A 23,570-nucleotide genomic window follows, 5' to 3' on the forward strand; every position below is an offset into this window, starting at 1 on the left:
ATGCGTGGATCACTGAATCAATGTAAGCAAGCCTCATCAGATTTTTAGTATCATGTAACTGGGGCTTAAGATACAGAGAATAAAATTTCAGCTGTTAAACCATTTGTTGTAACTAAATCACACCAACACTCATTCTTATTTAGACTCACAGGTTGAAGACTAATTGCAACGTCAATTTCTCACCAAATTATTTGTGTGCTAAGAGAAATACACTACGTTAATATTTCAAGTTATTTTTGCATTCCTAGTATGGGAAAGAACTGATCTGTAATGCGTTTCTACCTGCTATAAAAATGATGCGTGCGGATTACTATGAACTAGGCATAAATATCTTCTATACCTAGCAAAATATTAAAAAATTCAACATGGGTTGAGTGTTCATACTTGGCAGTGCTTCTCTCTTCCTTTCACTTGGAATTTGAGTTTAAAAGGATATAGTTCAGTTTAAAAGTCTTTCAATGTTCTTGGGAATCCAAGAGATTTAAAAGTCCTTTTCGAAAAATCAGGGCTGAGGTTGGAGAGCAGCAAATGTCCTATGTTTGAAGGATTATTGTATGTACAACGACAGCTTAATTTTGATGAGACTTACAACACGTCATTCACAGGACATTATTAATCTTAAAATGAGTACCCTTTTCTAGCACAGAAAAACAACAGTCTACGATTACCTGGCAAGTAGATGAAAGCACACATTCATTGTTCTGGCTTTTACAAATATTGCTTTATATCTCAACTTGCCAGACCTATATTAAATATTTCAATGAGTCACAATTGCATTTGAAGGCTTTGACTTTTTCCCCCCCGAAGCCATTTTTTTCTTTGTATACAGTGTATTAAATATTACCAAACATTTGTGTGTTTATAAAATTATGTGTTTTCCATATTGTAGGAATTGGAACGTTTTTTTAGGGAGAAAAACAATTACTTACGCTTTCCAGTTCCTTTAAAGCTGGCAAAGAAAGCTTGTCACAGGAGAAAGAAAAAAAATGCTCATGATGTGTAGTATGTATATAAGAGGATGATTGCATTACTTTTAATTTAATCTGTATATAAAAATTACTTGGAATATACTAGAAATATATTTTCTTAGTGGGAAATATATAAGCCTTATAAGGTTGCTCCATTGGCCAAGAATCTGTTAACATGTTTGTTTCAGCAAATTAGATCAATATTATGGCTGAGGAGTCATACGAAACCCAAACAACCGTGTGTGTGTGTGTGTGTTTGTGTGTGTGTTGTGTATTTATTCCATTATTTAAAGTAGCCAGGTCCTGGCCACACATGGCCCTGGACAGCTAGTAATGCAATCCCACAAGTTCATAATGATTATATACATTAATATATGTTAATAAAATATATATTTTATATGCAACCCAAGTCAATTCCTCTTCACTCAGTGCAACCCAAGTAGGACATAAGGTTGGACACTCATAATCTAAAGCAAAACCAATAAATAGGCCCCAAAGTCCTAAAATGCTTTAATTAAACTTCCAAATTGCTTTTTCTATTTGTGTAACTCAGTTACATTTTTACTTGATCAAGGTAAAAAGTGAAGATTATTTAAAAAAACAACACGTTTCTTTCCAAGAGTGATCAGCAACTGAAATTTCAGCAGTCCCTTTGTTCTCATCTTAACTATTTGCCAGTGTCCCTGTTTACTAATACATTGCAACTTTACAGGGGTCAGGTCTCTGAGTTTCTTTGTTATTTGCACGGAGTCAGGTATTAAAGCAAGTTTTAAAGTTGACCCTTTTTAGGTCTTCAATTTTTAGGTCTTCATCTCATCTTAATAAGAAAAGATCAAATTGTTTGTTGGAAATCTAAAAACAAAACAGCATTTTTTGACAACACGGAGATACCAGAATACAAGAAAAATGCATGTTCCAAAAATCCATATTTGTAAAAGGATTTCACATCATAAAATTCACTGCCATAGGATGTGATGGTAATAGGGATTAAAAAACTCAAAAAGTTTTTTTTAAAGTTTTATTCAAATCCAGGAAACTATTTTTAGCAACAGGTATTATTTGAGAGAGTTCAATACACTTTGCTTTTTTCATTCAAACTTTACCCTTTGCAGAAGCATCTGGCCAGTCCCTATTATCAAAATAGTGGTGAACCACGGTTCTCGTACAATCAAAAAAACATTATGTTCAAATTACCAATAGCAATTAGACTTATATATAGCTTCACAGTGCTTTACAGCCCTCTTTGAGTAGTTTACGGAGGTCAGCCTATTGCCCCCAACAATCTGGGTCCTCATTTTACCAACCTCGGAAGGATGGAAGGCTGAGTCCACCTTGAGCCCTGTCAAGATCGAACTGCTGGCTGTGGGCAGAATCAGCCTGCAATACTGCATTCTAACCACTGTGCCACTACAGCTCAATTGCAGTGTATCTGCCATTCTAGGTCATTACTCTTCATTATGACAAGGATAATACAAAACTTCACATAGATGTTGACAGTGTACACAGTGTACACAGTGTACACAGACAACAAGAGCTTCCAGATTCCTTTCAACGAGGGGATGCTTCATGAAGATGTGTTCAACCTTCTTCCACACTCAAATGAATGCAGGAGGAAAACTGCCCATTCTCTAAATTGGAGGGCATGTAGCTACCCTTTATGAAATGTTTTCCATGTGTGTTTGGGAAAGATACTGTGGCCTGAATTAGATAATCTTCATGATGTTAATTTAAAAAGAAAGAGACCCAAGCTGAAAAATGTTCCATTTTTTAATCAAAATTAGGTATACAGATTGGTTTAGGTCAGATAAAAATAGACATTTGTTTCACATTATACAAGCCATTATGTAGCTCAAATGTTTTGATACATGATTGCTACATCTCTCTGTTCTTTGAAATCTCGTACTATATTCAAATAGTGTCAGACAGAAATTGACATCCCAAGAGGCAGTTTATCTTCCTTCTGAGAACTTACAAGTTTAAAGTGCGTAGAAATAAAGTGTAGAGCAGCTGAGAATCTGCTGACCATTTTAAACAGCAGAAATACCCAACTAGCCTCAGTGTAAACTATAACGCTAACAAAATCAGAAAACATCCATACACAATACAAAGCTTGATACGTCTACACAGATAATGCAAGACATATCCTTAGAATCTGCAAAGCATTACGATAAAGTGTTTGCTGTTGGTTTAGATGGGAGTGGGACACATGCCAAACTTCTTCTCGTGATATACACAGTAAAAGGGTTTTAAATACACAAGCCAGCAAACTGCAACATGGAGCTATGAGATGATCAAACAAATTGCTCTTTAAAACGTAGTACTCTGCTGCAGCAAATCTACATGGCCTACAACAGGAAGCGGGTGCTTCTCCATCAAATCTTAAGTCCCGCATAAGCTCCTTTCTAGTGAGTGGAGGTAATGATCCCTTGTTGAGTAGGAATTATCTTACTGATCTATGAACACTATGAACTTTGTAGGCATGGGCGTTTTCTTTAAAAAAGAAAACAAAATAGGAACCACCACCCACCAACTAGGAAAGCAAATTGTAAAATGGATGGGAAATGTTGTGCAGTCACTGTTTCAATTTAGATATGTGAGGTAGGAGGATATATTTGTTTCAAGGGGGTCCCATGCATGCAAAAGTAGCGCACTTTATCGCCTCCAAGTTCCAACCTAGAGTTGCGTGAAGATTCCAGTTAAATTCCATTGAAAGCCTTGCGTATTCAATATTACCTTTTCCAGGCAAAGTTTTTTTTTCCCCCAGCAGCCAATGTGTGGCCCAAACCTTTACAAGTATGGCCCTTCTAATATTTGAACTCTTCCCACAGACTCAACGTGCAAGCCAACAAATCAAGCCTACAGATCTCCTGCATTTGCACCCTTCCGCATGGAAAATATCATTTAATAAGAAATGCTACATTCAGCTAGGTGGGTTCTCTGTTCCCATTCAAGCCAACAAAATGCAACAGTGACTATGTATTACTATTTCAGGGTCTCTGCTTAATTCAAGGTTAAGCAGCTCAGGGTTTTAATAGAATCCGAGTCTGCTTAACTATGTAACTTTTGACATAGACGGATCAGGAAATCTAGAATAATTCTGATAAAAAGTTACAAATCTTAATCTTTTCAAACTTATAAATACTTGGAAAGAAAAATGATAAATCACCTCTTTTAAATCTATATGAAGTAAGCACAATGTAGCTTTAACCCAGACCCCGAGCAGTCCCACTTTTAATAAAAAAAAAAGAAAAATTAAACTTGCTAAAATGCATTAGTCGTCCCAAGATTTATCATAAATACTTTAAAAAAGTGGAAAAATACAAACACAAATCTCTTGGTGTTGATGCTAAATGGGACAGCTGGCTGAAACAGTGTCTTCAAAGAAGATATTTTGCTTACATGCTTCATTCAGTTCTGACAATTATACCATAATGAACTTAGTCTTTCTTTAGTCAAGTGTAGTAGTTAGTGTTATAATATGTATAAGGAACATGTTGTTCAAATCAATTAATATCTGAATTTAGGAATTTCTTCAGAATTTGAAAGATAATTCACAACATACATATCAAAAAGTTAGTACCTCCATCTCAACTATAGCAAAGTAAACAAGTAAACATTAATTTCATCACAAGGTTGCATTTGGACATCAGTAGTATGATTTGCGAGTCTTCGCCAACCTTTTCCCTGCAGATGTGATGGGGAAGATAGGAGCTGTATAGTGTCAGGCTGGCATAGGCTGAATTATTGCTCAATGCCGCTCTTAAAAGACTCAATCCCCTCCATTCAGACTCGGGAAGGACTTTCTTTTTAAAGTATATTGTACTTTATGAAGGTGGTTCTGCTCAAACTGTAGTAGGAAAATCCAGTTGTTGTTTTTTTCTCATTTGGCTGCTCCCACTTGTGGTAGAACTACAAATCCTAGAATTCTTTGTCATCTTGCTTACTGGCTGCAAAGACTGGGAATTCTGGGATTGTAGCCCCAACATATCATCTTATATAGAGGCCTGACAGGGAAGACTGCACAAGCTTAAGTAAGATAGATAGTAAGATCTTTAAATAAGATCCTTGGGGAAGAATATATACATGGATTAAAAGCTGTTTGCCGTCCATCTTGACCAAAAGCTCAGGAATGAAATGTTCTCGGTTCTTTATATGATCTCTCTATCTCTTGATATTTATCCCTTCCCTGAAAGCACTGTTATGATATCAGTAAATAGTTTTGCAATGCTTTGTTAACAACTGTTTGAGGAATGGGGCAACCAACATAAACATAGGTAAATCATTAGTGAAAATGACAAGAGGGAGCAAGATTGAGCCAGTTATAACATACAGTCACATTCTTAGCTGAGCATATGCTTTTAAAATGGATGCTTATATTTCACGCCAGGAAGATTTCTGGCTCAAGGAAAAGGTTCATATCCCCATAGATAAGTGATTTGACAGCCAGAAACCCTTCCTTAATATAAACATGCCTGCTATAAAGAATGACAGGAAATACAAATACGATCTTGCTTGAGCAAATGAGGATTAAAGCACACACACACACACACACACAAAGGGGGAAATATTTGTAAACGCTGAACACAATTCTTCTCTTTTAAATCTGGATTTGATCTTATAAGCAAGCAGTTTCTCTGCAGTTAATGACCAGGCTTCATCTCCCCGCTATAATCATGCAGGTCTTCGTGGTTTCGACTCCAATGCTTAAAGAGTCTGACCATCTGTTTAACCAGAGGGTGTCCACTTTTTGTAAATAGTTAGTTATTTTTGCAATGTCTGCTGCACCTTAGCTGGGAAACGGCTCAGCCTGGCATCACAGAGAGCTTGTTGTTGGCATAGAGGCCACTTGGTATCGGCATACAGCCCCAGCCAACTTATGTAATCACTGAAAGACCACGGAGTGGTCCATGGGTTTCAATTAATTAGGTGGGCTATTTGCCCCTGATTCTTGCTCTTCTTCATTCACTGATAGTGATTTATCTAGCACTGCTGATAAAGTCTTAACTCTGGGTTCAAATACTGTCTTCTGGGAGAAAAAAACCCTGGCATATAGAAAACAAGCTTGACAATGATTAGGATTTAAGGAGGAGTGTTTTTTTTTTGCCCTCTCTTTTTTTTAAGGCAGGTAGATACTTCCCCCACCCATAGCTTTATTGCCTTTACAGAAATTTATTTTGTCGCTTGAAGCACAGAATGTGAACAAAGATGAATTCCTGAGTTCCAAAGAATGGTTGCTTTCAACTAGTAAACTTAGATATCTGTATTCCTACTACAGATGTTAAGAAATATTCTATTAAAGGGCAATTTATGACATATAATTTTTGTGCCATTAGGTTTATTAACATCAATCCGATGAGTCTCAACTGGAGTGAAATATTAGCTTCTTGGTTAAATTATAAAGTATCTTAGCTTTTAGCAGCATACAGAGATCTCCACTGAGAACTAATCCAGTGCTAAGAGAATCAATTAATTTTTCTCCCGAGTGTGAGTGTTGAGGATTTAACGAGGAAAAATACATATAAGCTTTTCTCATATACATGCAATAATTTTTAAACACCATTATCACAATTTTAACACTGTGCAAAATTGCACATACATTTGGATATGTTTACAAAGTAAACCATAGAAACGCACTGGCCCTGATGGCTACTTGTTCTGCGGTAGACACAGTGATTAGTTAACTGCTGCTGAAGGCACATCTTCAGTTAGCAAAGTTCTTGTGACTCTTACCGTATGCCCACAAGCCAGGAAGGGAACTCCGAGAGCAATTAAGCACTGCCAACTCTGAAAAAGAGAGAAGAATCCCAAATTAATGGTGCATTTATTAAAAGACCAAAATATTTTTCTCCTCAAGCAAATCAGAGAGGCATCAACTATTCTCTCTCCTCCTGCTCTGTTCTATGAAGCCCCCACCATCCCTACAACTCTGTTCTGTCTCCCCTCCCAAAGTCATTTCAGAAAGAAGCATCAGCAGGCAGACTTCAAAACATGAGCCAGAAATGACTTAGAATTCTGATTCCGGTCAAGGAGAAGGACAGCACTGACAGAAAAAAAACCCCAAAATGCTTATTTTGCAGCACTTGTTATTATTCATGGCAAGAAACAAACCTGATTGACTTATTTCAGCCAAAGTTCCCAGGGAAGATTTTTATGACTCTGCCTGTCTACCCTAGGAAGCCTTATCCTACCAGCTGCAAACCTAAAATTCATCATCTATAAATAGATGCTTTTTTATTCCTACCAATTTCCTAGTCAACCATATGGATACGTAACTCTCTGACTGCGAACCAACTCACACAAATCAGTAAAGCTGTTTTTAATCAACCTCAACACACATGTATGTGGCTGTCATTAAACAAAGCAGGCCTGTGATGCTCCATATGCTGATGGACAAAACTTCCTCTAGTCAACGCGCAATGCTAGGAATTGTGATTAAGCAACTATTTGCCAGGCTACAGATTTCTCAACCCTGTCCCAGCGTGTCTGAGAGTTTGTTTTGGATGTCTCTTAAGTTGTTTCCTTTTCTCCAAGCATAGGCTTTTGTTGGACACCAGATGTCTTCATTTCCAAGCTCTGAGCTTTCCAGTCAAGTGGCCGGCCCAAGTAAAACAAATAGTAGGCTAAATGGAGGCTCTGGTTTGACCTTGCGAGATAAAGTTCTTCTGTTCTCAAGACATTTCTACTCTCAATACTGGCAGTCCTTAATTAACAATGGTAATTGGGATAGAAACCCCCTGCACCAAGCAGAGTGGTCATTAAGCATTAAGCTAAGTAACCACAACATTTAGCAATGGCAGTTCTAGCAGTCCCCGCTGCCATTGTTAAGCCAGGATCCCACATCACCCTGATTTCCTGGTGGCTTCCTCGTTGGCTTTGCTTGTGGGAAGCTGTCAAGAAAGGGCACAATTGCAAGATATTGCAATATTGTAACTGCAGGTTGGTCACTGAGCACCTCCAATTGTGATTGCATGGCCAGACAATATTTAACTAGGTGACATTCCTCAACTGTAATGTATAATGTTTACCCCTGGATGTCCTTGAGTTTCTAGGCTAACAATTACAGCCAAGCTGTTTCTTTGATCCTCATTTTGTTTGTTATAGGTAGATATCACCAGGAGTGATAGTTGAGGGGGAGCGGGGAGCAAGCAAGAGAGGTTGGAAAGAGTCTTCCCTTCGAGACTTCGGCTTGAGCGATAAACCCATCAACTGCAGTTGAAGTTACTGAGAACTAGCTCTGAATTGGCCCTCCCTGTCCCTACCAAGCCACATCCTGGCTGTTTCTTCTGAATCACTTGACCAGGCAAATACCCGGAATTGGGTTTAGAAGTTGTTCAAACAAGGCCACTGAATTATTTCTAAAAGGACCAAGGTTTGTAAACATAGCCATTAGTTTCTAGAAGTACACGTGCTGCCTTGTCTTCTCGTACTCTGCACAATTCTAGCTCATTTCCTCTCTAAGAGAATATATGCGTTTGTGAAAAGAGGAATAGGTAGAAAGGTAACTTTATATAACTAAAGAAAAAAGGTAACTGATATAGCTAAAAAAATGTGATCAGACTTCTATTGGAGCATGATAGAAAACCAGCATTTCCCTAGTGCATTATTTGAACACTGGCTCAGTGGGTTAGGACGCTGAGCTTGTCGATCAGAAAGTTGGCAGTTTGGCGGGTCGAATCCCAAGTGCCGCGTAACAGAGTGAGCGCCTGTTACTCATCCCAGCTTCTGCCAACCTAGCAGTTCAAAAGCATGTAAAAATGCAAGTAGAAAAATAGGGACCACTACGGTGGGAAGGTAACAGCGTTTCGTGCGCCTTTGGCGTCTAGTCACACCGGCCACATGACCACAGAGACGTCCTCGGACAAGTGCTGGCTCTTTGGCTTTGAAATGGAGATGAGCACCGGCCCCTAGAGTCGGAAACGACTAGCACGCATGTGCGGGGGAAACTTTACCTTTTACCTTTATCCTTTAGTTTAGAAGGGTATCAATGCCAAAAGGCTCTGACTAAGAATAAGAATGTCTATGGCAGGGGTGTCAAACTGCTGGCCCGCAGGCTGGACGCATCACGACGAAACTGCGGCCACCCCATTGCCGGCAATGGGGAAAAAACTGTGACGTCGTGAGTTTGACATGTCTGGTCTATGGAGATTCTCAGTCATCCAGGTCATAGTTGTATCCCAAAGGTGAGGCAGCTTTTTCACAGTGCAAATGGGATATGACATCATCTATCTCCAGTCTACCACACATCCTTTCAGCAGTTCCAAGAAGGCTCCCCACCCATTTGCACTACTCAGGTGACCCTGTCAACACAGATAAACCTCCAGGTGGCCTCAACGGCTCTCTAAAAGAATGCAAATGATCAGCTGCCTGCAAGGAGTATAAATCCTTCCATTCTTCACCATCCAGTCAGAGCTGAAGAAGCTTCTTGGATAAGAAGTGAAACATCTTCCAAGAAAAAAAAAAGCAAGTCCAGTTGCCTTGTGAAAAGGCACCTAGATTGAAGAAGTTAATATATACCACTGAGCTACTAATGGACCCAGACAACACATTGTCTATTAAGTATTTGATTGTAAAACTAGAAAATTAATAAAATATTTATTTAAAAAGCACATTTGAGATAACTCTAAGAACTTTGGAAGATTCTTTGTAGACTAGGTGAACGGACAAATGAAAGATGTGGTTAACTTTATATAAGTGTAACATGATGCACATTCAGACAACTGCCCAGAATTACCCTGTGGTAAAATGGGCTGCCAAAAATTTTATATTAAAAAAAAAAATCCTGCCTCAACTGCACATAACCACTGATGCAACTAAGCTGCCTGTAGCTATTTTGGAGCCATAGTAGATGGCTCAAGGGGACCATTCAATGAATAACAGCTCTAAAAAAAAGACCTATTTCATACTTTTGTTCATTAGGGAAATAAAATTGTCAACATATATAACGCCCTTATACAAATGTATCTGGAATACTGTGTAGAGTTCTGTCCATCATTTTTTTTAAAAAGGATGTATTTGATATAGAAAAAGTGTAAGGCAGGGGTCTTCAAACCTGGCCCTTTTATGACTTGTGGACTTCAGCTCCCAGAATTCCCCAGCCAAGCATGCCTTATGAGAAAAGAGTGGATTGTTTGGGACTCTTTAGCTTCAAAATTAGGTGACAGAAGAGCAGCTGATGGAGGTTTATTAAATGGACAAGATAATTGTATAATTATATAAGGGTCATCTAATGGAACTGATTGAAAGGACAGCTAAAACAGAAAAAAAGGAATGCACTGTTAACCTAGGGAACTCATTGCCACAAGATATAGGATATGGCGATGACCGCTAACCCACTTTAAAAGAGGACTGAATGAATTCATGGAATGCAGGTCCGTGGGGGATGGCTGCTTACTAACTGACTCAAGTGTTACTTCAAGTACCAGTGGCAGTGGACCACAGCAAGGCAGAGGTAGCTGGCAGGTAACACAGAAACGTAGAAAACTGATGGCAGAAAAAGACCCAGTGGACCACTGAGCCTGCCCTTTGAGTGTTTCGTTAGTTTTTGTTTTCTTTTTAATTAATTAATTTCAGATGATAAGACGTGTGCTTATCCCAATTATGTTTAAACTCAGTTGCTGATGATTGACCCACTACCTCCTCTAGAAGTCGGTTCCTATCCGGTTGGCTACTGTGAGAAACCAAACACCATCCTAAAAAAAAAAAAAGGGGCTCTGGCCTCATCCAAGGGACTATTCTACGGCTCTTATGACCCAGTCTGACCGCTGCCTTTGTTAAAAACAGAAAAATCCCTAAAGAAATCACTGCTAAGGGAACACGGGAAAACTCCCGTGAGGAAAGCAAAAGAGTGTGTAAGCCATCACTAACTCACCAGATATGCCACGAAGGCTAAGTAGAGAACGCTGATAATTGAAGCACATACATACAACACTGTTTGTCCCAGGGCAGTCACATAGATCACCACAAAGTACATGTTAATGCTGCAGATGATCACAATGAGAATTCCCCCAGCGATTTTCCAGCCCCTAGAAGACAAAAAAAAAACAACACAAAAATTTACAAAGAGAAGAAAATAACTACTAAAGACTGTTGACAAACACGTATACACAGTTTAAGTTCCTCATTTCTCACTGGATTTCCGTTGTTCTGACATACCAATCCCTCACTACCACACAGCAGTGGGCAAAAATGATAAATCCTCATTCTTTGCACCATACTACGTGTAGTCCTCGACTTACAACGGTTCATTTAGTGACCGTTCAAAGTTACAATGGCACTAAAAATGTGACGTGCGGTCGTTTTTCACCACCTTTGCAGCATTCTCATGATCATGTGATCAAAATTCAGGGGCTTGGAAACTGACTCATTTTTATGACAGTTGCTGTGTCCTGGGGTCAGGTGATCCTCTTTTGAGACCTTCTGACAATGGGGTAGCCAGATGCACTTAACAACCGGGTTACTAACTTATCAGTTGCGGTGATTCAGTTAACAACTGTGGCAAGAAAGGTTGTAAAACGGGGCAAAACTCACTCAATAAATCTCTTCACTTAAAAACAGAAATTTTGGGCTCAACTGTGATCGTAAGTCAAGGACTACCTGTACGTAAGTTGCTAAAAAACATTACCTTTCTACCACCACTTGCATGTCTTAAATCTTCTTCAAACATTTCCCTATCTTTAAAAGATGTACCCAAATTCAACTTTTTGCTTTGATTTTTTTTCTTAATAATAATAATAATAATAATAATAATAATAATAATAATAATAATAATAATAATAATAATAAGTTGGAAGGGACCTTGGAGGTCATCTAGTCCAACCCCCTGCTCAGGCAGGAAACCTTATACCATTTCAGGCAAATGGCTGTCCAGTCTCTTCTTAAAAACTTCCAGTGTTGGAGCATTCACCACTTCTGGAGGCAGGTTGTTCCACTGGTTAATTGTTCTAACTGTCAGGAAGTTTCTCCTTAGTTCTAGGTTGCTTCTCTCCTTTAGTTTCCATCCGTTGCTTCTTGTCCTGCTTTCAGGTGCTTTGGAGAATATCTTGACTCCCTCTTCTTTGTGGCAGCCCCTTAAATATTGGAACACTGCTATCATGTCACCCCTCTTCAATGTTTAGTTATAAACCTTCAGTCATTCAGTACATTTCCCCTGACAAACACAACCGTCTAGATCAGGGGTGTCAAACTCGTGTCACATGACATGTCACGATGTATCGCGACTTTTTCCCCATTGCTGGAGCCGGGGTGGGCGTGGTTTCGGCATGACGCATCCATCCCGCAGGCCGGCAATCTAGATCTTTGATATATTCGTTTTCATGTCTTCCAGTCCTCAGACACAGATACAGTCCTCACGCATGCCAAACAAATTGCACTGCATCGCCCAGGAATCCTGCCCTCCCGTTTTTACCCAATGTTTGCAAAATAAATGCACAATAGATAAAACCGCCGAAATCAGTGCCTTGTGGGATTTTTAAAAAAAACAACCAAATAACTTAGAAGTCTATGGATTGAAACTCTGCAACGTTTACAGTAGGAAAATAATGCAACGTTTGGCAAAAGCATAAAGACGAGCCGCGGTGGTGGAGTGCTTGGAATGCAGTACTGCAGGCTAACTTACTGCCAGCAGTTCGATCCTGCCCGACTCAAGGTTGACTCAGCCTTCCATCCTTCCAAGGTCAGTAAAATGAGGATCCAGATTGTTGGGGGCAATAGGCTGACTTTGTAAAGCATTTACAGAGGGCTATAAAGCACTGTGAAGCGGTATATAGGTCTAAGTGCTATTGCTACAACAAAAATGTGAAAATGTTTCATGTTAGGCATGAGATAGTTAGGCATGGATTCAAACTTTTCTTCTGTTACTGAAAGGCATTTTGATCCTCTAAGATGTTTATATAGCAAATCTAGAAGTCCTGTGTGTCAATTGCCAATCTGTAAAAAGTCATAAAATCTACATCCAAGTGCAGATTCAGGGTGACATTTACCCTGAAAAAGATGAAGCATCCATTTTGCAGATTTTGCATTAGTGTATGATCTGAAGGGACGCGGTGGCTCAGTGGGTTAGGACGCTGAGCTTGTCGATCAGAAGTTCGGCAGTTTGGCGGGTCGAATCCCAAGTGCCGCATAACAGAGTGAGCGCCTGTTACTCGTCCCAGCTTCTGCCAACCTAGCAGTTCGAAAGCACGTAAAAATGCAAGTAGAAAAATAGGGACCACTACGGTGGGAAGGTAACAGCGTTCCATGCGCCTTTGGCGTCTAGTCATGGAGGCCACATGACCACGGAGACGTCCTCAGACAAGCGCTGGCTCTTCGGCTTTGAAACGGAGATAAGCACCAATCCCTAGTCGGAAATGACTAGCACGCATGTGCGGGGTAACCTTTACCTTTACCTATGATCTGCTAGTCTAGATTCCATCTTTTGAAAAATAATTGCAAATGAATAGATTCCAGTGTTCAGTGCTAGTTATAATACAAACTCTACTCTGCTGTTGGCAGATAGAAAACAGAGAGGAAGTGCACTCTCAGTGTGTAGTGGGATGTGGGAATAACACTGAGGAACAGCTTCACTGAAACAATCGGAGTCCAAACTGGGAATGTAATTTGAAAAAACATCTCAGACTTGACACAAACACATTCTCACACACACAGTTCTCTTAGAGTGAAGCGAGAGGGGAGGTACATTCAGCATTGCAAGATTCTATTACTATAATAAAAGTAGTTTTAATATTCATGACTGGTATTAAGTCTGGTCTACCTCTTGGAATGGACACAACGTGCTTAAAACATAGGTGGTCATTGCAGGCCATGCTGTTACATGGTGACAATGAAAAAAAAGTCAGAGATGTGTGTTAAGGAAACAGCTAAGCTCAATCCAATATAACACTCAATACATTCCAGATGTGGACAACACATGTGCCTTCTTCATACTTACAGGCCGTTGGCAAAGTCATTCATCACCGGACGCAGACTAGTGAACGTGAGGACTGGGATTAAAGCAAAGGGTAGCTGGAAAGGAAAAAAAGGAAATTATGCACCGGAAAGGGGTCTTGTGTATTTGTATACAAAGTTATAGCTGGTATAGTAATGAACTGTAAATGCAAAAAGCTGAAAGCGGTTCCAAAACACAACTTAGTCACTCAAGCTTTTTTCTCACATTAACTGCTGAAGATTTTTCAGGTCTGAATATAGCATCTTCTAGGAACTGAACAGAAGCACTACTGTCCCTTTACACCAAGGTCCCCATAACACTAGACAGCTGCATGTAGGCAACAACAATAAGGTGTGATACAGATGGCACTTAAGTGTGGACCATCCATCCTATAGCGAGGACCCATTCAGATTTCTTTCCTATTTCCAAAGTTCCCAAAGCTCTTTCCAAGGTTGAACACGTCACGTCAGACCCTTCTGCCATATTTTTTTTGACCTCGGACAATGGGGAACAAAACGGGGGGGTGTGTGTGAAGGAGAAATAAATAGCAGCATTGCTCAGTTTCCAATTAGGCAGCTAGTTCAACATAGCAACGCAGAAAGAGGACAGGATTGGACCTAATGGTTTTTAAGTTACAGAAGAGTAAACTTTGTTCAATATTGGGAAAAACATTTAGTAATAAAGGCAACATAACTCCCATCTCGTAAGAGCAGCACTCCCTAATCAGACAATGAGTGGTCTCTCTCCCTCATCCCTCATCTCAAATCTTCTACAGAGGACGCCATAGCCTTCACTCTCCATACTGCTCTGACTCATCTGGAGCAGCGGGGGACCTATGCAAGGATGCTCTTTGTAGATTTCAGCTCTGCATTTAACACAATTCTTCCATACACACTGGTGTCTAAACTTGTCAACCTCGGACTTTCACATTCAATCTGCCTTTGGGTTATGAACTTCCTGTCTGGCTGCTCTCAGAGGATTAGATTAGGCAACTATATCTCCTCAGCCCTTATTCTTAATACTGGCTCCCCACAGGGCTGAGTATTGAGCCCCCTACTTTACACCCTCTACACTTATGGCTGCACCCCCAACTCATCCCAGCAATATTTTTGTTAAATTTGCGGATGATACAAGAGTGGTGGGGCTTATCTCCAAGGGAGGATGAGTCTACCTACCAGGATGAGGTGGAGAGGTTGCTCTTCTAGTGCAGAGACAATAATTTGGTTCTCAACACCACTAAGACCAAGGAGCTTATAGCAAATCAGAGGGAATAGATCAGACATTCAGCCCCTGATCAACAGCGGAGACCGCGTGGAGCAGGTGGCCAGCTTTAGGTTTCTGGGTGTTAACATAAAGGAGGACCTGACCTGGAGTGCTGGTGTTATAGCATTGGTTAAGAAGGCCCAGCAGAGATTATATTTCTGGAGACTTCTGAGGAAACAACAGCTGAATGAAAAACTGCTAGTGACCTTCCACTGTTGCTCCATAGAGACCATGCTTACCTATTGCATTTGTGTGTGGTTTGCCAACTACACCGTAACAGATAGGAAAGCGCTCCAGAGGGTCATTACCATCGCCCGGAGGATTATTGACTGCCCTCTCCTCCCCCCGACGAAAAATAGTTTTTAACGCCAGAGCTGTAATCATATTAAATACTACTGTATAGTGCAACATTGAAGGGCAATATTAGGGGCAGCGCAATGGTGAATAGATTGTGAAGGATGCGTGTATATAATGTATGTGGGTTTTTTTAATCTGTGGTTTTTACTTGTGTGAAGTGTGCATTGTGGACAGCACTTAATTTTGTTGTGGCATACACAATGACAATAAAGCTATTCTATTCTATTCTATTCTATTCTATTCTATTCTATTCTATTCTATTCTATTCTATTATTTTATTCTATTCTATTCTATTCTATTCTATTCTATTCTATTCTATTCTATTCTATTCTATTCTATTCTATTCTATTCTATTCTCTTTCCATCCTATCCTATCCTATCCATCTTGGGAATGGCTTAGCTCTAGATTTGGAATATGAATCAGAAGTTCAGTATTGTATGTTTCCACGTTCAAGCAAAGGAGAACATAAAAGCGGAGAATGAATAATGAAGTGAGAGTATTAAGTGGCTTCAAAATTACAAAGTGGGAAAGCTTCCTACTGGGAAATAAACATTTGAGAAAATTTCAAGAGGAAAGGAAGATAACCGGATTTGCCATAGTTATGGTTTATTGCCTTAGAAAAGGCAGGCATAAAAAAAGCAGAAATTCAACTAGAATGATTCACAAGTAAGATCTAGCTTTGGTTTGGCGCATTAGGCTGTTCACAAGCCTTGTTTCACCACAGGACAGCCAATCTCTTACGATTAGCGTTGATAATTCCCAAACCGCTGAAAAGACATTTCCACTTGCACTTGATATATGGTATGCTTGAGGAGGGTCCAAATGTTCTCGATTCATCAAATTTAATTACTTATCAAGAATTAACTGCATTTTCACTGATTTATTAATTTCATTGAAAAAAACCCTCCTCTTCTTAACAGAACAGCGACAAAAGAATGCTCTCACGCAAGGCTTACAAGTCAGCATAGCCCAATCCTAGCACTTTTTTTTTGCATTTTCCTACCTCTCAGCTCTAATCTGCAAAAGGCAGCAGCTGTCCCTGGCCAGGGGAGGGGGGAAGGGGGGGAGAGGGGAGACCCTTCCTACTTCACAAAATAATAAAATGATCTCTCTGCTTCACATAATGTAGCCCTGATGTAAACAAAATCAACATGAGATGGATTTTCTAAGGACCCAAAATCCTTTCCAGCTATGCGCCCAAGAAAACCGAACCAATACTACTGGATAAGCTTAGGTTAAGATTTCTAATGTAATTCTGGAGAGCAAAGTCAAGAGCTATAGAAGGCCATGAAAAATATCCCCTTAAAGGAGAATATTTGTAGCTCAGAGTTGTAATCAGGGGTCCTTGGTGATCTCTGAGCTTTGTGGTTTTCTTGCAGATGTTTCATTACCCAAACTAGGCAAGCTCATCAGTGCTAATCAGTTCTAGTTGATTATGTTACCTAGATTGGGTAATGAAACGTCTGCAAGAAAGCAACCAAACCCAGAGAGCACCAAGGACCCCCTCAAATATCCCACTGCATGCCATCACAAGACTTTAATCCTTAAGTGACAAAAAACTAGGATTTTCAGGACATTTTCAGTAGAATTGTTTTGGTGAGCCATTCATTTTAAGTAAGGCTTTCTTGTTGCCATTTCTAATATCACTGAATGTACTAATTCACTCATTCCCTGTTTCCACACAGGAAAAAAAATGAGGCTAGTATTGTTAGACGGCCTCAACGTATTTGCATTTACTTGCCAAACATCCTTCACTGGATTGACAGTACAAGTCAGTCCTCGACTTACAACAGTTCATTTAGTGACTGTTCAAAGTTACAATGTCACTGAGAAAGGTGACTTATGACCATTTTCCACATTTATGACCACTGCAGCATCCCCATGGTCACATGATCAAAATTCAGATGTTATTAACGGATTCATATTTACCACCGTTGCAGTCATGTGACCCCCTTTTGTGACCGTCTGACAAGCAAAATCAATGGGGAAACCAGTTTCACTGAGCAAGTGTGTTCCTAATTTACCAATTGCAGTGATTCACTTAACCACTGTGGCAAGAAAAATCATAAAACGGGGCAAAACTCACTTAACAAAAGTTTCGCTTAGCAACAGAAATTTTGGGCTCGGTTGTGGTCACAAGTTGAGAACTACCTGTAGTAGTTATCCTTTCTTATTTATATCCTTCCCCCCCCCCCAAATCATGGTATTAGATCTAGACCAGGGGTAGGCAACCTTGGCTCTTTTATGACTCGTGGACTTCAACTCCCAGAATTCCTCAGCCAGCCATGCTGAGGGGAAAGGGAGAGGTTTCTATACTGAGCCATGCTGGCTCAGGAATTCTGGGAGTTGAAGTCCACGAGTCATAAAAGAGCCGAGGTTGCCTATCCCTGGTCTAGGACTATCTGCCCTGTTGCCCAGATGAAACCCCTACTGTTGTTTTTCTGGGGAGAAGAACCATGGCTAATTAGAGCCCCTACCTGTAAACTCATGAGGACATTGAGGAAGTCATTCATGCCGGTCAAGTGTTCCACATCTTTGAAAATGGCAACCAGAAGAGTTGGTGTGATGGCAATGGAGCGCGTTAGAACCACGCGAGCAAACCGCGACCACTTCAGATTGAGGAATCCCTGAAAACAAGGAAGAGATCAGAAGAGATCATTCAGACAGAGACACAGTCTACTGAAATACTGAGGAAAAGTAGTATCTCCTGCTGGGGCAGAAAACATGTCTGACTACAAATTTCACAACCTCTTTTACTTTCTGCAGGCAAAGTCAAAGTACTTTTGCAGTTATTAACCAGACTAGAGTAAAATGGCAGAATTAAATGTATAAACTAAGGCTGAGGTAAAATAGGGTTAGAGTGAGGCGAATCAAGTTAAATGAATAAAATATATATTCAAATCAAACGGTCCCTGGCAAGGTCCAGACAAGGCCTTGTTCCGCCTGAAGCAGTTATTTTGCAGTTGTCAAATGAACTGTATTGAGAACACAAACCGTCTTGCTGTGCAACACACTTCAGAGCTCTCTGCAGTTGATGGGCAATCATGGAAAAAGATTCAGCTGCAACATTTGCACCCTTTTTGGAATTAAACCTAAGCACAGCTTATTCTAAACAATGTTGGGTTCAATAATAAGGCCTGAAACACATGAGTGCTAGAGATATGCTAAACTCTCCAAGCCAGGAGTTGAAAATTCTGAAGAACATTGGAATGTTTTCTTCCATATTATGCCCACTCTCCTCCTGGATCATTTCTTGCAGGAGGCAGTTTGACAGTGTCCAGAATTTAAATTTTCTAAACTAAAATTAATTGGATCTGGTCCTGAAGCCCATTCTGTTTCATCCAAAGCTGCTTCCAGTACTGAGGACTTCCTTCTGGAAACCCTCAAATTGCCCCTGGAAACTGGAAGGGGGTTCGGCAGAGAGAAGAGGAACACTGTAGAGTTCTCCAGAATGTTCTATTTCCAGGTTGATAATTTTTTTCCCCCCAGATCTCTAAATGACTCAGCAAAAAGCAAGTTGGGGGCAAATAAAGCTACCGCAGCTTGTTTTCATAGTAATAAATTGCAGGGGATCAACCCTACCTATTGTCCAATGGCAAATGTACCCAGATCCCTTTATTGATACTGCCTAATCCTAACCTACTTTGAGGGGGAGGGGGTTGTTATGAAGAATGGGAACCTGTCCTTAAATTATACTAAATGCTTTCAATTTATTGGACATGACATCAAAGCCAGACGGTGTACTTGACCACTTATCAGTGGTTTGACCAAGGCGTAAGGAAATTTAGTGTGCGTGACCTGTTTCAACCTAACAAAAATAGAAATGCGGGATTGTAGCAAATGGTCTCCTTCTGGTTCATCTGATCCAGGGCTGTCAGCCTTGGCAGGTAGCAGTTTTGGGGGGATTTTAATGGGACTTTTCCCCAGTCTTATCTGCCTTTGCTGCTGATCAGACCTACACATAAAACCGCTCTTCTGCTAAGTCTGGACCCTCCTGGTTTGTTTTAAGTACCTAATTTATTCTGTTTTAATTATGGAAATTCTTTGCAAACTGAATTCCAAATTAATTAATTTAATGAACAGAAAACTGAAGTAGGTAGTTTGCTTTGGATTGACAATTGTTAGTTGGGCACAGGTCAGCAGAAGCCAACCGGGCACAGGACCAGGCAAATGGTAGGCTGAAGTCTTTGGGAGCCTTATGAACAACTCAACTTATACAAAGGCAAAGAGATCTGATGAATGGCAGCGTAACTGGTGTCATAAGGAAAACACTTGAATGGCATTTCCTCCACAGATTAATCTAAAAAGGGCATTTTACCCAGCATGGTGTCCTTTAACTGCCTGAAAAAGATAGATTTTAGATTTAGATTTTATTAGATTTATATACCGCCCTTTCCCGAAGGACTCAGGGCGGTTTACAGGGCATTTTAAAATCATACCAATACAAAATACAAAGTTAAAAGACAAATAAAAGATACCCCTCATCCAGCCCAGTGGTGGGATTCAAATAGGTGAACAACCAGTTCTCTGTGTGGATGCCGCTTCCAGAAGTCCATTCTGGACTTGGGCAACAAAAAGTTAGCTACCGGTTCTGCCGAAGTGGTGCGAACCGGCTGAATCCCACCACTGATCCAGCCCCATATCCCATACATATATAGGGCTGAGTAGCACTTTGGATTCCATTTCCAAAGGTCCTTTTGCGTGCTTGGGAACAGGGAGGTAGCATCAGTCAACAACCCTTTAAAGCAGCTGCATCTTCTCCTAGTTTTGCACAATTAGCTTTTGAAGGAACTACAGACAGATGCTACTGCCACGGTCTTGACACATGCCGAAGCCCCTTTTAGAAATCGCATCCTAAGCTCTGCAGTTTCAACAGACATGCTCCCAATCCTTCTGAAGTTGCTCATCTCTTATTTCCTTGCTTCAGTTTTAACAAAGGTAAGTTTTCAGCATCCCTCGGTCGCTGCATAAAAAAAAAAATCTGTTCACAAAACAAGACACCACAACAGTCAGGGAGGGAGGACAAACACACTGCTTAAGGATCACGTGAACTTTCCCAACTGAAAAAGGGAAAATGTCAGCGTACAATTTTTCTCCACTAAGAAAGTGTCCATATCACAGAGATTCCTGGCTGTGGCATCTGGGAACTGAGCCACCCGGACAACATCCTCAGATTCCTATCACTTTAATTTTGCAGAACCTCTAGGGTTATGGACTGGGAAGATAAGTCAAATGTAAGTCAACATTTTAAAAGGTTAAAATACCTCCATAACAAACTGTCCAGAGTAAGTTCCTGTCATTGTTGAGCTCTGTCCTGCAGCAAGAATGCCAATAGCCCAGATGTAGAGAGCAGCAGGGCCAAAGTAACAACCTAGAATTACTCCCTAAAACACAAAAGAGTTCTTTTTTAAAAAAATGAAGCTGTAAACCTTTGATTAAGCCTCCTATGTCAGCAGTCTAATGCAAAGTGACATTTTATGAAATCACCGTTTTGGATTAGCAAGGGCCAATTTACTCAGAGAGACTTGACTCTGCATGCTAGTTACTGTGCACATGCTTATTTTCCAAAAATATCACCATGGCCAAGAACAACACTTTGCTCATAAGCCCATCCCAGATAATTGTATTGCTCCTTTGGATGGAAAACCTAACAAAATAACCTGACTACAGTTATGATGGTAGGGACAGAAGGCTCACAAATGCCTTGTACTGAAAAATATTTTTCTTGATCTTGAGAGAGATACCCGGAAGGCAAGTAACGACTAAAGTGCCAATTTTGGTACTGAAACATCTGGAGCTACTTTATTTCGTAGATGTTTGTCTCCTGATAGAACTTCCATTCAGTTTGGTTGCTTTGGAGTGCTAATGAAGGCAGAACTGGAAGAGCTTGTGATCTTTTCACAGATCTGTTTCATCTTCCCACTTACTCTGTTATCAGCCAGCCCCCTCTACACACTCTCTCTCTCTCTCTCTCTCTCTCTCTCTCTCTCTCTCTCTCTCTCTCTCTCTCTCTCTCTCTCTCTCTCTCTCCCTCCCTCCCTCCCTCCCTCCCTCCCTCCCTCCCTCCCTCCCCCATCAGCTCTGACTAGCAGGGCCAGTGATAAAGGATACTGGGAAATCCATCAGTACTGCCCATCTTTGAATTAGTAGATAAAGGTACTTTTTCTACAGACTAATAATCTACCTGAATTTGTCCTCCTCCCAATGTAAAGTTTTAGAAATTTTAGAAATATCTTCAGGGTATTCAAAGGCTGATTCGGAAATTCAAGAGCCATTACACATGGATCTTTAACTACTGCTAAATTGAACATGTGAAGCTTTTCACTCACCCCTTTGTAGATATCCACTTCCAGGGTGCTATTATCTGATTGAAACAGCACAGCTTGGGCAAAGCTTTTGTTTGCACAGATGTCATGCTGTGAACATACAAGTAGACATTTTGTTTTACAACTAAGAGACCCCTGTGGCACAAAACTGTTTTAAAAGAATAACAACCAAGAACTCTGGCTTACATTGACCTTTCCCTCCTGTAATGGAGATAGAGATGATAGAGGGAGGAGGAGGAGGAGGAGGAGGAGGAGGAGGAGGAGGAGGAGGAGGAGGAGGAGGAGGAGGAGGAGGAGGAGGAGGAGGAACTGCTGACATTCAAGGACACCTGAAACACACAAGAGGCTGTCCTTCCAGTATAGCCTCAAGCTCTTTTATCTGTTCATTGGTCTTGAAAGACCAGCCCAAGCAAAAAGGGAATATGAGAGGTGCTATCTTCCAAGCAAGGGGAAAGGGGAGGCAAAGAGTGTTTGACAGATTACTTGTTTCCACCACAAATGTTATTGCTTTTTATTTATTGTAAAGCATCCTATCTTGGTTACATGGAGCTGATAATCCTACTTGGGGTTGTCTTCTATTATCCTGAGTACTTGCTGTAGTGGTTTAATTCTCTCCACTAACTCTCCCTTCTAAAAGCAGGGGAAGAGAAGCTGAGGTTCACATACAAATCCCGCAAACACACAGAAACGCAAGAGTATACGCACAACTCATCCTCCTCTTTTAAATCAGGAGTGCAAACAAAATGAAGAAGGAAACAGGATACAGATGGTGTAAAGAAAATTTGTAACAACATTGGCAAGAGAGGGAAAATGGAGCAACAAAGCTGGATTGAAGGAAGGGAAGCAATAACTGAGCAGGAAAGGAAAGAACCACTTAAGAAATTGAAAAGTACATCAACTCATATGATTTGGTCATGTCCTTTTTTTTTAAAAAAAAAAACAGCACAAATATAAAAGTGGCTGTATGGGGAAATCTTTTCAAATTAAAGATCAATGTCATTTTGAATTATATTCCAAAATTAGGGAACCTGAACATTTTTTTGAAGAATATTGCTTATATTGGGCATGGGGAATATCTAAAGGAATTATATTGAGAGATTGGAAATGTAGTATTACACTGGATATCAAACACTGAATTGAAGAAATATGTAAATCATCTTTGAAAAAAGTTTTTTCTACTACGCAAAAAATGATAATAATACTGGATGTTTCCCTTTGGCATAAATTTATTATATTTTACAAACATAGACAATTTCATGGATAATTTTGATACATTGTTAACTGATTAAATGAATATGGGATAATTAGTTATATCAGTTTGGTATGTTATTTTTTTCCTATTTAATTTTTTCTTTACTTGTTTCGATATTGCAATATTGCTGACAATTTGGAATGGAGTTGCTGTCACTAAGCCATGCAGTGTTGAGGCATGATATCATGTGACTTCATGGCTTAGTGATAACAGTTCTAGAAGTCCTGGTTGCCATCATTAAACGAGTACTATGTGGGTTACTAAGCAAAGGCCTCATATAACTGCAATTTCCTGAGGGCTTCCCCATTGATTTCGCATGTTGAAAGCCGGTAGGGAATGTCAGAAATTATGATCATGGGACACTGTGATGGCCAGAACCCATTTTAGGTCCTCCTTGTTCAACGCCATTGTTAAGTTTGAATGGCCACTGAACAAAGTGGTCATAACCTAAGGACCACCTGTATTACTGTTTTTCTTTTGT

At 40.1% G+C, this 23,570-nt stretch overlaps 1 protein-coding gene across 1 annotated transcript; it reads right to left on the reverse strand.

The window, feature by feature from the left end:
- Positions 1 to 2,717: 2,717 nt before the first annotated feature.
- LOC308679403 (natural resistance-associated macrophage protein 2-like) lies at positions 2,718 to 22,029 on the reverse strand. Its single transcript, XM_081347014.1, has 6 exons — positions 21,841 to 22,029; positions 20,776 to 20,895; positions 17,989 to 18,138; positions 13,894 to 13,967; positions 10,837 to 10,990; positions 2,718 to 6,752 (listed from the first exon to the last, which is right to left on the reverse strand). The coding sequence occupies exons 2-6, from the start codon at positions 20,809 to 20,811 to the stop codon at positions 6,642 to 6,644; spliced, it is 525 nt and encodes a 174-aa protein (XP_081203140.1). The 5' UTR covers positions 20,812 to 20,895; positions 21,841 to 22,029; the 3' UTR covers positions 2,718 to 6,641.
- Between the last annotated feature and the right edge of the window lie 1,541 nt (positions 22,030 to 23,570).

This window comes from Vipera berus, assembly GCF_964194415.1.
Source record: "Vipera berus genome assembly, contig: HAP1_SCAFFOLD_448, whole genome shotgun sequence".
In the NCBI taxonomy this organism is placed as follows: domain Eukaryota; kingdom Metazoa; phylum Chordata; class Lepidosauria; order Squamata; family Viperidae; genus Vipera; species Vipera berus.